Source organism: Podarcis filfolensis, assembly GCF_964270895.1.
Source record: "Podarcis filfolensis genome assembly, chromosome: 5".
Taxonomy (NCBI): domain Eukaryota; kingdom Metazoa; phylum Chordata; class Lepidosauria; order Squamata; family Lacertidae; genus Podarcis; species Podarcis filfolensis.
In genome coordinates, this window is record NC_139608.1 from 99,555,259 (window position 1) to 99,570,342 (window position 15,084).

Consider the following 15,084-nt stretch of genomic DNA (forward strand, 5'->3'; position numbering starts at 1 on the left):
GCATGCAAAAATCTTTCAGCTGTCAAATCTAAGTCTCCCAGGAATATCGTTCAGAAATGCTTCAGTTTAAATGCCAAAAAGGAAGGTCAATCTGTTTGCTCTCACCACTAGTATTTCATTTTTCAAATGCTTTTTTAGTGAAACAACTAAGTCCTGGCTCCAAATAGGCTTAACTATGCACATATTTAAATCTACAGAAATGAAATCTGTTTAAGCTTTAGACATGATTATACACTATAAGTATAGACCTTGAAAGGAGGTCTTGTCCTTTTAACTCAGGAAGCTCCCATAAAGGCTCACTAACAGTCTTATTTTATTTACAAAATCTAAAATGAAGGGGTGGGGAGGACAAAGAAGAGCAAACGTGTTAACAGGAGTCTCTGTTATGTCAAAATAAATAGTTTATCCTAATATTAAATCATCTACTTGGGCTTGTTGTTTTCTCTTCGTTTTTGCAATCTTCTCTCATCTCCCAGCCCCCTTGATTAAAACCCCCCCAGCAAACTTGAACCCAGGTTCTAGAGCAGGGCGATATCTGGTTTTAAACATCATAATATATCACCAGCTAAACATTGCAATGTACCAATATATCTTGATGTCTGAAATAAGGATGGAACTACGGTTTCCCCCACATTGTGATTTTTGCATAGCCCACCCACCCACCCACCCACCATGATTCACAATGATATATTTCTAGCTCAAAAATTATGCAAACAGGATCACAATATGGACTTCAACCAGTTTTGGACAATATATTGACAGGGCCTAGAAGAATAACCCTCCCTCTGCATCACATGCATAGCTGAAGGCAGTGGAGGGAACAGGGAAGCAAAGTTTGGCTGCTGGTTTCTTTTCATGCATCGTTTTTATTACAATTATGTGGGCACAAAGAAATATTGCATTCAGTTGGAAACACTTTATGCTTGGACTAAGGGCTCAGCCACACTTGCACTTGTCCTGTGCCTAAAAAGCACAGGCCCAAGCATTTTTCCACTGGTCCCACTGCTTTCCCCTGGGGAAACCTCATTATCACTGAACTGGAGCAAACATCAATCTGCAGAAAACCCAACTGACTTTTGCTCCAATTCAGTGGTAAAGAGCGTAGGTACCGCAATACCTCAAGGACTGCCTCTCTCCATATGAGCCGACCTGGACCCTGAGATCATCTTCCGAGGCCCTCCTTCATGTGCCTCCTCCTCGAGAGGTCCAGAGGGGGCAACACAAGAACGGGGCCTTCTCTGCAGTGGCTCCCTGTCTGTGGAATGCTTTCCCCAGGGAAGTTTGTCTGGCGCCTTCATTATACACCTTTAGGCGCCAGGCAAAAATGTTCTTTTCACCAGGCTGTATGTCTTCTGAATGAAGACGTGGGAAATGGGCCTTTGCTGATGATCTGATGATAGTTTTGGAAAACTAGAGGAAATGGAGACTTTGAACTGACAGCAGCCCAGTCATCAGCATTGTCTGCACCTTACTTTCCAAATGCATAAATCCTTTTACTGCAAAAGTAAATTGTTGCCTCTTTGCCTGAACAGAAGCAGGAGCCAAGTCACAGTGATCTTATCACAAAGAGGAAAGTTTGCTTGCTGATTGGAATCTCAGTCCCACAGCACTGCTGAGGAAGGAAGATTCCAATAGGCAAACAAAGTTTCTTTTTCTTCCTCAAGATCCACAGGGCTGCCTAGCAAGAGGCAAGGTGTGTGCCTTAAAGCCCTGTGGATTGGGGGGGGCAGGGGGGGAGAGAAACTTCATTTGCAGATCAGAATCTCTGTCGCTATGAAGGGAAGCTGGGTCTCTCCTTTGCCTAACAAGGTGTGTGCCGTAAACCTGCAGAACAAAAGCCAGAGCAAAACGGGGCTTGTGCCTTGCAATCAAATGCTGCTTCCCGCCTGCTGGGTCAGCAAGGCCAGCTGAGCAGTGCATTCTCCATATATTACGGGGGGGGGAGGAATATGAAACTTTTATCCTGGTATGGAATCAGTGGCGTAGCGTGGGGGGTGCAGGGGGTGCCGGCCGCACCGGGCGCAACATCTGGGGTTAGGGCAAATCCATGGGTTAGGGGGCGCAAATCCACGGGTTAGGGGGCGCAAATTACTTGCCTTGCCCCGGGTGCTGACAACCCACGCTACGCCACTGTATGGAATTCATACCGTTAAGAGGCACAGTATGGATATATCACCCAGCCTTATGAGGAATGGTTGAATGAGCTGGGTATATTTAGCCTGGACAAGAGGAGACTGAGAGGAGATAGGATAGCCATCTTCAAATATCTCAAGGGCTGTCACATAGAAGAGGGAACAAGCTTGCTTTCTCCTGCTCTGGAGGGAAGGACTCCAACCAATGGCTTCAAGTTATCAGAAAGGAGATTCCGACTAAATATATAAAAAAACTTTCTGACAGTGGAAATGTTATGTACTGAAGTTCTCACCCTGGGCCACCCTGGGGATACTGTAGATAGTTTTCTCTCAGGTCCACATATGCAAATAAGGAATTGAAAGTGACGTTCAGTGATTGGATAGTTACAGAAAATTGTACAGAAAATTGCTACTGGAAAGAAAAAAAATTTTTTTGTTTTGACTATGGCAGACCAACACGGCTACCTATCTGTTACAGAAAATTGTTACTGTTGCTTTGTAGTTGAGCTCTATATAAGCAGGCTGGCTGAACCCTTCAGCTCAGTTCTGTTCTGGCCTGTGAATAAACTAGAGCTACCTTGATTTCAGCAAGGCATTTGACAAGGTGCCCCATGATATTCTTGTAAAGAAGCTGGTAAAATGCGGTCTTGATTATGCTACCACTCAGTGGAGTGGTAACTGGCTGACTGACCGAACCCAAAGGGTGCTCATCAATGGTTCCTCTTCATCCTGGAGAAGAGTGACTAGTGGGGTGCCACAGGGTTCTGTCTTGGGCCCGGTCTTATTCAACATCTTTATCAACGACTTGGATGATGGACTCAAGGGCATCCTGATCAAATTTGCAGATGACACCAAACTGGGAGGGGTGGCTAACACCCCAGAGGACAGGATCACACTTCAAAACGACCTTGACAGATTAGAGAACTGGGCCAAAACAAACAAGATGAATTTTAGCAGGGAGAAATGTAAAGTATTGCAGTTGGGCAAAAAAAATGAGAGGCACAAATACAAGATGGGTGACACCTGGCTTGAGAGCAGTACATGTGAAAAGGATCTAGGAGTCTTGGTTGACCACAAACTTGACATGAGCCAACAGTGTGACGTGGCAGCGAAAAAAGCCAATGCAATTCTGGGCTGCATCAATAGGAGTATAGCATCTAGATCAAGGCCCCACAAGGGCCATCGAGTCCAACCCCCTGCCAAGCAGGAAACACCATCAGAGCACTCCTGACATATGGTTGTCAAGCCTCTGCTTAAAGACCTCCAAAGAAGGAGACTCCACCACACTCCTTGGCAGCAAATTCCACTGTCGAACAGCTCTTACTGTCAGGAAGTTCTTCCTAATGTTTAGGTGAGAGAATTCTCACAGAGGGAGAAATTATGACAACTGTGGAGCAGTACTGACCCTTCCAGGCCACCAAACACAATTTCCTCTCTACTATCTCCATTAAGCTGCCCTGGGTGAGGCAATTTCTGTCTGCCTTGTGGCATGCCAGCTCCTTTGTAGAATCAACATTAATGTTGTCTTCTTAGCCTCATAAACACACTGTCTGATTTCTTAGGCCACATTGCTAAGGAAAAACACAAAGAACAGAAGCTAACCTAATTTTAGCTCCTGGACTCTTAAGCCATGAAAGAGTACCCACCCCAAATCTCACATAAGCAACATTAGAAATCACGCTGGGCCAGACAGCCTGGTAGCTCTTTAAGACAGAGAGATGTCTCTGTGAAGCAGGACACAGAAGCACCTGGATCCCTTTGACTGCATCACGCTGGGACTGAAAGTAGGGCTGTGTGCACACAAAGTGTTTGAAATGCACAGAGCTCTTTTTTCTGTGCACATCTGTATAGTTTGTCCATACCTGTGCATTACACTGATAGCTGAAGCAGCAGCCATATCATCATCACCATCACCATCATCAATTAAATTTAATTACAGCCTTTCATCCAAGGATAACAGGGTGATTTCCAGTATAAAAACACAGAAACATATAATTAACACTAACCCCCACACCTGCGTTCTCAACTCCTCCCCCTGTGTTTCCACGCCCCACTGTAGGCATGTGTGCAAGTATTTATTTACCTTGTGTGTGCACAGTTGTTGTTGTTGTTGTTATACACGTTTTCCAGTATGGTATACCAGACTGTCACCAAACAGCAGATTAACTTTTAACCCTTAAAAAAAAATGTGTCCCTTTCAGCCCCAGCAGTAGCCTACTCTCTCTGAGTTCAGGAGAGATGAGGTCCACTGCAGGCAGGAATTTGTTTGCTTGTGTGCAGCCAAGCAGTTTCTAAATTTTTTCAGAAACAAGTTTCCTGATACACCAGACTTTCACCAAAATAAAGCGTGTCCCCAGCCCAGCAGTAACCCACTGATAAAGCATAAACTAAGGTAAATGTGGAAGTGAATGAACAATTAGAAGCTAAGTGCGTCCTGAGAAGCATAAAGGAAGTGCAGTTCTCTGCAGCGCTACACACCCACTGCAACATCACCATGAGGGGAGCCACAGCAAAAAGTGTACTGTTCACATGTTCTTTCTCTTGTACACACATGGGCTGAAATGTGAATTTATTTAGGCTTAAAATCTATTTTCACATCAAACCTGGTTCGTGGGGGAAAACACATCAAGTCATCAGAAAAAACAGGATGTGTCTGCATTGGGGTTGAAGTCTCATGTACAATAAAAAATTTTAAAAGCCAAGCACACAGTATGCACTGAATGCACACTAAACTGTAGTGTGTGCACAGCCTAGGACCTTCTGAACCACATCAGTCATCCAAATAGCATTTGCAGGTAGCTGTGTAAAGGCACCTATGTAGAGAACTGACCCTACAATTACATGGAATCGGTTCCTATTAAAATTAATGCCAGCTGATTCCCCATAATTATAAAAAATATGAAGGGCAAAATAAACAAATAAAACCATAATATTAGCAAGCCTTGATAAAGCAAGGGTCAGTCATATCTAAAGAAAAGATAGATTAGCCATTGCTGCTGCTTGGGTGCTTTCTGAGCATGAGAGTGCTCCATATGCCCATTCTCCCAGTAATCCTTACAACCGTCTGTTTCATCACCATTATCCTGACATTGTAGATGGAGCGTATGTATGTATGTCTGCTAAGACTGAAAAAACATCAGCTTAACTAAGACCAACTGGTAAGTTCATGGCTGAAGTAAGATTTGTCTTTCAGAGTCTTTCAGTCTATTGTATTCTTAACCATTACACAAGCTCCCACCGAATACATCTTTAAGTTAAAGTGTTCTGGAATGGCCTATCAAAATGTTGCATAAAAGAAATTCCATTTGATTTTGAGGAGTCATCTGGCAAAACATTTAAGGAATTCTGAGGGAAGTCAAAAGTTAGGTAATGTTATTTGGGGGGGGGCGGAATCAGATGGGTGGATGGATGGATTCACATACTCCTGGTTTGTTCTGGTGCTAGCATTTTATTTGATCCACACTCCCAGGAAATGTATTTGCATATTAAGCTCAATAGTTCACTTTCTGTGAAATCAAAAAAGTGCAGGTTCACAACAAGGAAATAGTCATATGGAGAGGAAAAAAGGTACTTACACTGCAAAGTGATAAATGAAACACTTCCATCCACTCGGCCGTTCCAGAAAGTTGTACACATCTCCCTGCATACTAGTTTTGGTTAAGTATGGGCCATAAAAGCATTTTGTAGGGTAGGCCCGGTGTACCTCACTTCCTGTCATGGATTCGGTGTTTATCTGGAAAGCAGGATCATGTGGATTTTCTTCTTCAGAGTTCGAATAAATTTTTGATCCATTAGTCACCAAAGAATCGGGATCAAGTGCCACAGAAGAGTACTGCATATTGTTTAAGTTTGCTCGCACTTCCAAAAAGGTTGCAGACTTCCTGTGTCCATTCAGGTTCTCCACTTGGGAGTCAGAATGCTGAACTCTACTGCAAAGGTTATACATTGGGTGCCCACCAGTTTCACCATTACCGTAAGACATTCTGTAATGAAGTAGGTGTATTGCTCACCTTGATCAATATTTAAAATTATAAAAGGTATTGTATATCTTCTCTGCCTTTGGCATTCTCCAGCCACCCAGTAAGAAGTCAAACATTATTGTGGAACAACACCGCTGTGTGCAGCCAGTCTGTCACCTGTTACCAGGATTCTGAAATTAAATCACAAGAAGATGTTTAGATAATGGAAGTCTCAAGTAATAGATAAAGGCTCTGAAGGAGGAAAGCAATTAAAGAGTCACTATGCAGCAAAGCAAGTCAGGAGCATGACTTGAGTGTTATTTATAGACTAGTACATGGCACCATTTTTAACAAACTGACACATTGCTTAAGGTTTGGAAATGCTGACAGTGGCCCATAAGGAAGTTCCAGGAATCATTTGTGACAACCACATTATTTATTTCAAAATTCACTTAAAAGTTTTGTCCGTAAGAGAGTTCACCTAAGGCGCTTAAGTGCACATTGAAAAGTGAATGGAGCAAAAACATGCAGGAGAAATGGAATTAGTTGCAGCTCCCTGTTGAATGTACATTCTGTGGCAAACCAGGATTTGTACGAAATGGACCCAATGTTAAAGGACAAGTCAGAACTGCTCAGCTGCCTTTTCCTTTTATTTCTTGTTTCATTAAAAATATTTCTAGACTGTTTTTCCTACCAGGCCAGTATATAATAGGCATAAATAAAAGCAACCCCCCCCCACACACAAATACAATACAATAAACGAAAAGACAAACAATCAAAATAGACTTTAAAATTAACTTTAAAATGCTTGGCCAAAAAGGCAAGTTTTGACCTGGAACCAAATAGTTGCAAAGTTGGCACCAGTCATTCTAAATTTTATATTAGCATTTTTGGCTAATATGTCTGGCATCCAGAGTATACCCGGTTGTATTTGTAAAACCCAGTACTGAGACTGCGATACAGCAGACAAGATAACACTTTGAAAGGGCAAGGCCTCCTTCTATGAATTATTGAAAAGTTTAACTTTAAACTGCATATATAACTTTAGGCATTTTGTAATTAATTATTTCTCTTATCTGTGTGAACTGATGGTACACTTAATTATGGGGATGGGGTGGAGAGAAACATTAGAGATTATTCTTTTGGTTTCTTGCAGTCTGTATCCTTTACATTTTTTCAGTCAGATTTTAAGCCTTAGTTCCAATGAAGGTAGGAAACTCCTGCAAACCTAGTGCAAATAGAACCTTTTAATCTTTCACAACAGTTTAATACAAGATTAGGCACATGGCAAATGTTAATGCACTCACTGCTTCAATGTTTGGTCTGGATAACCAGTTAACCCCCCCCCCCCAAAAAAAAACCCCACTGAGAACTGTATTTTGTTCCTTCCGGAAATTATTTTGCTTTACAGACTCGGAGCAAGTTAGTCTTTAGACATACTGTATTACCAAAAAGAAATGGTGTGTGTGTGTGGAAGACTTGGACAATTCATATAAAATACCATAAGAAAGCATAAGAAAGCACTGTCATTATATTGTCATCAAGTCAGTCTTCATAACTGCTGCTTCAACACTGAGCAATTTCATAACTGTATCTATACCGTGTCTATCCTTCCCGCATTTGAATGCAGGGTTTTAAGGCTTAAATTCCTTTTCAAAACACGCCCATTCCCAGATTTCGCTATTTTGAGAGGTTCTAAACTTCTGAATAGCTCTCTTTGTACAAACTTTGAATACGGCATACACATTAGACATTTCCAGCAACGCTGTTGCATCAGTATTTCCTCAGTTGTCTAGTGATTGCATTTAACTTTTCTACCCTCACGTTTAACATTTCAGAATGAATTTATAAGCCAGCAAAGAGAAATTTTGCTTGCTCAAATCCTTAAAGCAAATAAAATTAGCTGGAATACTCAGTCCTATGTCTGATAGCGTGCAGCAGATCTTGGTATGGCAAGGCGGCTGCTCCTGATTTGATGCGTGAGACAGAAAAGACAAAACCTGAAACCTTCTGGAAGGCAGCACATACCCTCTCCTGTTGCAGGGTGTTTTTTCTCTCCCTTGGCGCTTTCCTCTGCTCCATATGGCATAATCCAAGGACAGGAACAGCGAGAGAGTCGTCTGGCTCTGCCCCCTGGCTGATAAAGTCCCACCCTAACCCATTCAGAGGACCTCCCCATGTCTTGTTAGTTTTCCTTTGGCAGAAAACCTGTAGGGCATCATTTTGATGGTGCTGATCATTTTGTGACTGACAGATGTGGCTTTTTCCTTTCCTGTGCTTTTATCAGCATGTGGGGAGGGGTGGCCAGGCAGATTTCCCCCTCTACCCTCCCTTCAAATCCAGAACAAATGGATTAAGCATAGTTTTCTTATCTCCTCTGAATTCAGACTTGGCTTAATTTCAGACAAAGCTTAATGGACAGGATCTGCGGAAGCCTTGGGTGTTAAAAATGCCTATGAAGATTTGATGAAACCCACGCAAGACAATTTCAGCATCATGCACCAACTGAACATCATCACACTGCTCCTATCTTGGAACTAACTATCTTGCTCACTGGGAAAAGCCTTCAGAATATTCAAGAGCAAGTCTAGCCAGTTACATTGCTAACTGGAAATGTCTCCATGCTGGCAGGGGTAAGTACAAAACCTTCTGCCTTTTCCCCCTGTTTTTAACAAAGCACACTTTTAAGGCTTTAAAAAACCCCTCAAACTTTCTCAGAACACACTGGCTGCATTCACACATCACAATAAACCACAATTCATGGTTTACTGTGAACAGACAGAGACGTCCCACTTTCAACAGCAAGAAACCACAATCCCCGACTTCGCATTGTCCAAGGTGGGGATTTTGGTTTGTTTGAGCCACGGACCTACTATTTAAAGAAACAGTAAAATTGAAATTGGGCATGCCCAAACTCTCAGACACACCTACAGCAACTCTTTTCATCTTTGTCACAGACTTCTAAGATATACATCTTTAAAGATGGGGTGGGGGCCTGTTCCTAAAACTGCATCCGAACAGCAGAGCACAGCCATGAAGTGTTGCATGAAAGTATAGACTAGACTTTTATTGTATTGTATTGATCTTTATTACGGCCATTGGCCCATCACGAGACTAGACTTTATACCAGTAAGGTTGTGATCCTATGCGCATTTACTAGGGAATAAGTCCCATTTAACACACCTGGAATTCCTTCTGAGTAAATGTGCAGATTGCCCCATTCAATTTAGTTCTATCTGCACAAAGGTGTGGAATTTGCTATGGGGACACTGAAACCCAATTTCTTGCAAGTTGGGAGGTTTTCTGCAATGTAGGCATACAAAAACAGGTTTCAACCACCTTAAAGGACTCTAATCCAGATTTCTTCAAGGTATATATATGTTGGTTTTGGGAACAAGATTCAGATTCTCCTGAAATCAGGTTTTTAGCCCCAATGACTTGGTGTCAATACAATCATAACAAAACGTATATGCAATAAAAAGGCTTATTGGATCCTATCTACTGTACAGTACAAAATTCCTCATAACAAATAGTGAATGCATGTATTTTAACTATTCAGCCATCCTAGATGTAATTTAGCAATTCAAATTATAGCCATTTCTCTATGAAGTGGTTTTCTTGACAAGATACAGCAATTGCTTGAACAAATTAACTTCTTCATCTTCTGGGCAGCTGCTGTCTTGGTTCAAAAGAACATAGCAAAAGTTTTCAAAGTCAGATATTGCAGTATGCCTATTGTAAAAAATAAATATATCTATCTTTCTGGAGTAGGGAGACAAGGTATAATATAAAATATATTATTTCTCCATTGCTTTCTGGCTGCAAATTTATAAAAAAGTTAACATATAGCTATTTTGTATATCTAACACCAAGAAAGGAAGTTCTTTAAAAGCAGTTGCATGAAAGTTTTTGTCAAAGGAAAGAATGTGCAAGCCTATTTTTAATACTGAAAGTGTGATCATGCTTTAGGAGTAAACAAAGCTGAAAACTGGATGTTAGAATCATGGAACTGTAGAGTTGGAAGTGACCTTGAGGGTCATCTTAAGGGCTGCCACATGGAAGAGGGAGCATGCTTGTTTTCTCCGGCTCTGGATGGTAGGACTCGAACCAAGGGCTTCAAGTTGCAAGAAAGGAAATTCCAACTAAACATTTGGAAAAACTTTCTGACAGTAAGAGCTGTTCAGTAGTGGAACAGACTCCCAGGAGAGATGGTGGACTCTCCTTTCTTGGAGGTTTTTAAGCAGAGGTTGGATGGCCATCTGTCATGGATGCTTTAGCTGCGATTGCAGGGGGTTGTACTGGATGACCTTTGGGGTCCCTGCCAACTCTGTGATTCATCAACCCCCTGCAATGCAGGAATATTAACTAGATCATCCGTGACAGATGGCCATCCAACCTCTGCTTAAAAACCTCCAAAAGGAAAGTTCACCACGGCTGTAGGACTTCCTCAGCATTTGCATGTCTTCTATCCTTGCTGCCTCAACATAAGGTATCTGATATTTTCAAGTCACCTGTCATCTAATATTCATTCTAGTATCACCCACTACATTTTCACAGCATTATAAAAGCATATGTTTGGGAAATTTCAGGTACTAGGTATTAAAATAACTGTCTAGTTACCAACACCTAATTTTTATGATCTCATAAGAGCTCAGAATGGGCAACAAAATTCCCATTACAGGGGCTTTAATAAGGTATCTGTCATACTGAATGTGAAATTTAATACCACATACTGAATGAAACATTTTTAACTGTATGGCTAACTTATGTGAAATCTATGACCACTGAGAAAACTACAAATGCCCCATAATGAACAATGCAGAAAGCAGTTGCATATTTTGAGGTGAAATGGCACAAAACAAAAACACTGCTCTTTGCCCATTTCTTAAATCTCAGCTGTTCCTGTGGATCTGAGTGAACAGATTCTGGCTATGAGTTGCACTCAGCTAACTTTTCCTCAGAGCAGACCCATTGAAATTAATTACTCAAGGTCTACAGTGAATAAATGTTAGCTGAATGAAACAATATCTGTATTAACAGCCATGCCCATGAAGCTGACCAATCTGTCATCTGCGGCTCTTTCTTGTTATCTTTTAATGAACCAAAATGGTGAATGGCTGAGTTTCCAGCCTATAGGTAATTTGCCACTGCATTTTTAAATTGAAATAATTCAACTAGTTGACCACCTGATTAAGATTTGTACCTCGTCCATAATAACGGGCCTTGGAGGCTGCTGTTTCCTGGATCTCATTCCTTTCCACGTGCCTGCATTAGGTTATAATTTATAATTATACTATAAATATTATTAATAATAATACATTAATAAATTATTGGGTTGTAATTTATTCTGAAATTTGACATTTTTCACTTTGCCTTTTTTTAAAGTAAGTCCTGTGCTCAGTGGAAGCTGCTATATTAGGGCAACCTGGGTACTGCCCTACCAAGTGAAACCTCAAGCAATCATTTTAAGTTTTCTCCAAAATTTGAACACAACACACTTTCCTGTCCAACACACACGTTCTTATCCTTCAATTTGAACATAAGAGAGACTGCTGGAAATATTTCTGTCACTCTCCCATTCTCTGGGCAATTAGCTCTTACACCACTCAAGCAAACTATATTGCTGTGGCCACAAGATCTCTTCCATCCATCTCCAGGCACGAAAACCACATGAACATTTTTTGCATTTTTCTAGGGCAGTGGATACCTTGGATCTCCACTCTCTCATCTTCTCTTGATGGCAAACCGGCCAATCAGGACACAGGAGTTAGCATACAGCCACAGAAGAAAATTAGACCATATTATGTTTTCTGAGCATGCAAAGAGTTGTTTCCTTGAGGGCCACACTTAGCATCAGGCCCCACAGCAGGAGGGCTTGCCTGGCCAGCCATTCTGCTTGCCTGCCTTTTCTTTCACTGAATTGCTTTTGTTTGAGCAAGTACCAATGGACACCCTGTGAGTCTCCTGTCGTGTTTATATATATCTATGTTTTTTATCATACCATTTTTAACAGTAATTAAACATACTTTTACATCTTATTCAATTTTTTTGACTTCCATCAGTCATGTCTGAAAATTTTCCAATCTAATCTCTTAGTATGCATTTCTTATTTTCCCTATTACATTTCAAACTCATAACCAATGTCTCTATCTTTTTCTACTTTGTAACACTTCGTATATTTCGCCTTACAAAACTTCTTGTAGTCCTACTAGCGTAATTTGTTGATTACAGTTGCTCTTCAAATAATTCATATACTTCTTCCAGTCTTCTGTAAATCTCTGGTCCCGCAGGTTTTGAATCCTTCCTGTCATTTTGTCCAATTCTGCATAGTCCATTAATTTTGTCTGCCATTCTTCTTTCGTCAGAATTTCTTCTTGCTTCCATTTCTGGGCTAACAATACTCTTACCGCTGTTGTTGCATATAAGAACAGTTTAGCATCTTGTCTATTAATGGCTTGGCCTATAATACCAAGTAAAAATGCTTCTGATTTTTTTAAGAATGTATATTTCAACATCTTTTCCATCTCATTATATATCATTTCCCAGAAGTACTTTACTCCTGTTGTTTTAATTTTAGCATTTTTTCTTTTCTTTTATGGATAAGGCATGGGGGAATTGGGAGAATTTAAATAATCATCATTATTTAAATGTGTTTCTAAGCTGATGAAATTAAAAAGCTTCGTACACTGAGAGGAGTGGGAGGCCCTCTTCAAATATATTCTAGGCCAGTGTTTCCCAAAGTGGGCGATTCCCCCCTGGGGTGATGGAAGGATCCAGGGGTGGCATAGTAGCCTCAGGTGCAATGGGGGGGGGCATTGAATAAAAATAAGCGGGCAGTGGAAACATAAAGAAAAAATAATTTTTTGAAAAACCATTTGTACCTGTTTCATCTGTTGTGTAATGACACTTACCAATGTAACACAGATTTCAAGCTTCAAGGTGTCTTATTTATAACATCTTTCTTTAGAATGATACAAGATGTAGGTAGAAATATAGGTGCATAAAAGAATGCAAATTTGTCACTGTATCTTTCTGTTTGTTCACTTAAAGTGGGTGCTGAGTAGGTTTTTTTCTGAAAAGGGGGCAGTAGGCCAAATAAGTTTGGGAACCTCTATTCTAGGACATGTAATATATTTTTTAATATAGCAATGGATGTTATGAGCCTGGAAACTTGTTGACACAGATACATGATGGGAATTGTGTTTTTCTTGGCACTCTCACCCCTGATACTTACTTTCTATACTAGGCATAAAGAGACTTCCTGTTTTGATTTGGGAGGAGGGGACTAATGGTCAAAGGCCTGGAAACGATGCCTTATGAGGAACGGCTAAGGGAGCTGGGCATGTTTAGCCTGGAGAAGAGGAGGTTAAGGGGTGATATGATAGCCATGTTCAAATATATAAAAGGATGTCACATAGAGGAGGGAGAAAGGTTGTTTTTTGCTGCTCCAGAGAAGCGGACATGGAGCAATGGATCCAAACTACAAGAAAGAAGATTCCACCTAAACATTAGGAAGAACTTCCTGACAGTAAGAGCTGTTCGACAGTGGAATTTGCTGCCAAGGAGTGTGGTGGAGTCTCCTTCTTTGGAGGTCTTTAAGCAGAGGCTTGACAACCATATGTCAGGAGTGCTCTGATGGTGTTTCCTGCTTGGCAGGGGGTTGGACTCGATGGCCCTTGTGGTCTCTTCCAACTCTATGATTCTATGACTAACAAGGGTTAATCCCACTTATGCAAGTTGTTTGGAGCAACTACAGCTGATTGTGAGGGAACTCAAAGGCTAAAGGTTTGAAGCAGAAATAACCTGAGAAGTTTGGAAAGGGGTGTGTGGGTGTGGGTGTGCTTATTAAGGTTGTGTATCAGACATGGACAAATCCTGGATTCTGAACTGAATCACCTTGATTCAAGTCCATCTGGGATTTAGCTGGATCTGGTTGAGATAGCTCCAGAATCCTCCATGTTTGACCCAGAGAGACCCAGGACTGTCAAAAGGGGTGTGATTACACAGGAAGGGGTGTCATGGCTTCTGCAGTCCTGGCTGGCTCAGGATGGCAGTTGTAAGGTGAACTGTCAGAGAGGAGGAGGAGATGCCCTCAACACGAGGAGCCCAGGAGGGATAAAAACAGAACAACTTGGCCACACCTCCATGACCTCCTAGCAGGCCTGGTGCCCACATGCCCTTTATGTGAATGGGGGAGCAAGTAGATCCCAGTCCCTGCAGCTGCAAAGGACTTCAGAAGGTGCTAGTGAATGAATGAGAGACAAACAGACATCACTTCGGTGCATCAGTGCATCAGCCTCCCTCTCCCACAGATTATCCTTTTGCTGTCTGCATTAGGGATCTTCCTTTTGGAGAAGGGATTGTAGTCAATGAAGCAGTATTTGCTAACCCTCTGTTGGCTGTTGTGGAAGCCTCTGTGCAGCATTTACAGTTTTTCTCATGCAAGTCAAGCTCTCTTCCTGAAAGGAGTTGTGGTTACTGAGTGCTTGACCAGCAGCAACTGTTAAGAGTTGAATGCCTACAGTGTTCACCACAAGATAGTTTACCTCCATGTTTGGTTTATAGCCATTTGCGCATCCTTTTTGCACAGTGCATGTGCACTCTGTGTTCTCTGCAAGGGGGCGTAATCGAAGGGAAATCTACAGTGAGTCACAAAGATGCCACAAGACTCTTTGATTTTCTGCGATAGACTTACATGAAAATCATTCTGGAAATTGCTGCCAGAAGCTGATGAATGAGTTATTTATTTAGCCAATACCCTATATTCAGTGGAGGAAGAATAGACATGAAGTATTTGCAGCTGTCGTATTTTAAGGCATGTCCCCCACCCACTTTTAATTAACTTAAAAGTGTAGTCAGTGGAATATAACTTTTAAGGTCTCTCATGTCTTCTCTCATGAACCCAAATCCAATGGCTTCACTTTATAGTAACTACCGGTAGGTTTTAAGCTTATATGATATGCTCACACCATCTTATTATCTCCCAGTTTTAA

At 41.3% G+C, this 15,084-nt stretch overlaps 1 protein-coding gene across 7 annotated transcripts in view; it reads right to left on the reverse strand.

Moving 5' to 3' along the window:
* The window catches only part of LOC310763441 (potassium voltage-gated channel subfamily KQT member 1-like), a 793,949-nt gene that overhangs the window by 299,988 nt on the left and 478,877 nt on the right, over positions 1-15,084 (reverse strand). For 4 of the 7 annotated variants that reach the window (XM_083615632.1, XM_083615636.1, XM_083615634.1 and 1 more), the window contains one exon: positions 5,708-6,282. In XM_083615632.1, coding sequence (XP_083471758.1) covers positions 5,708-6,114 — 407 coding nt within the window. In that variant the 5' untranslated portion in view covers positions 6,115-6,282. Of the gene's footprint in view, positions 1-5,707; positions 6,283-8,003; positions 8,088-8,119; positions 9,064-15,084 lie in introns of those variants that run through there. The other 3 variants (XM_083615637.1, XM_083615631.1, XM_083615633.1) reach the window with 2 other exon arrangements.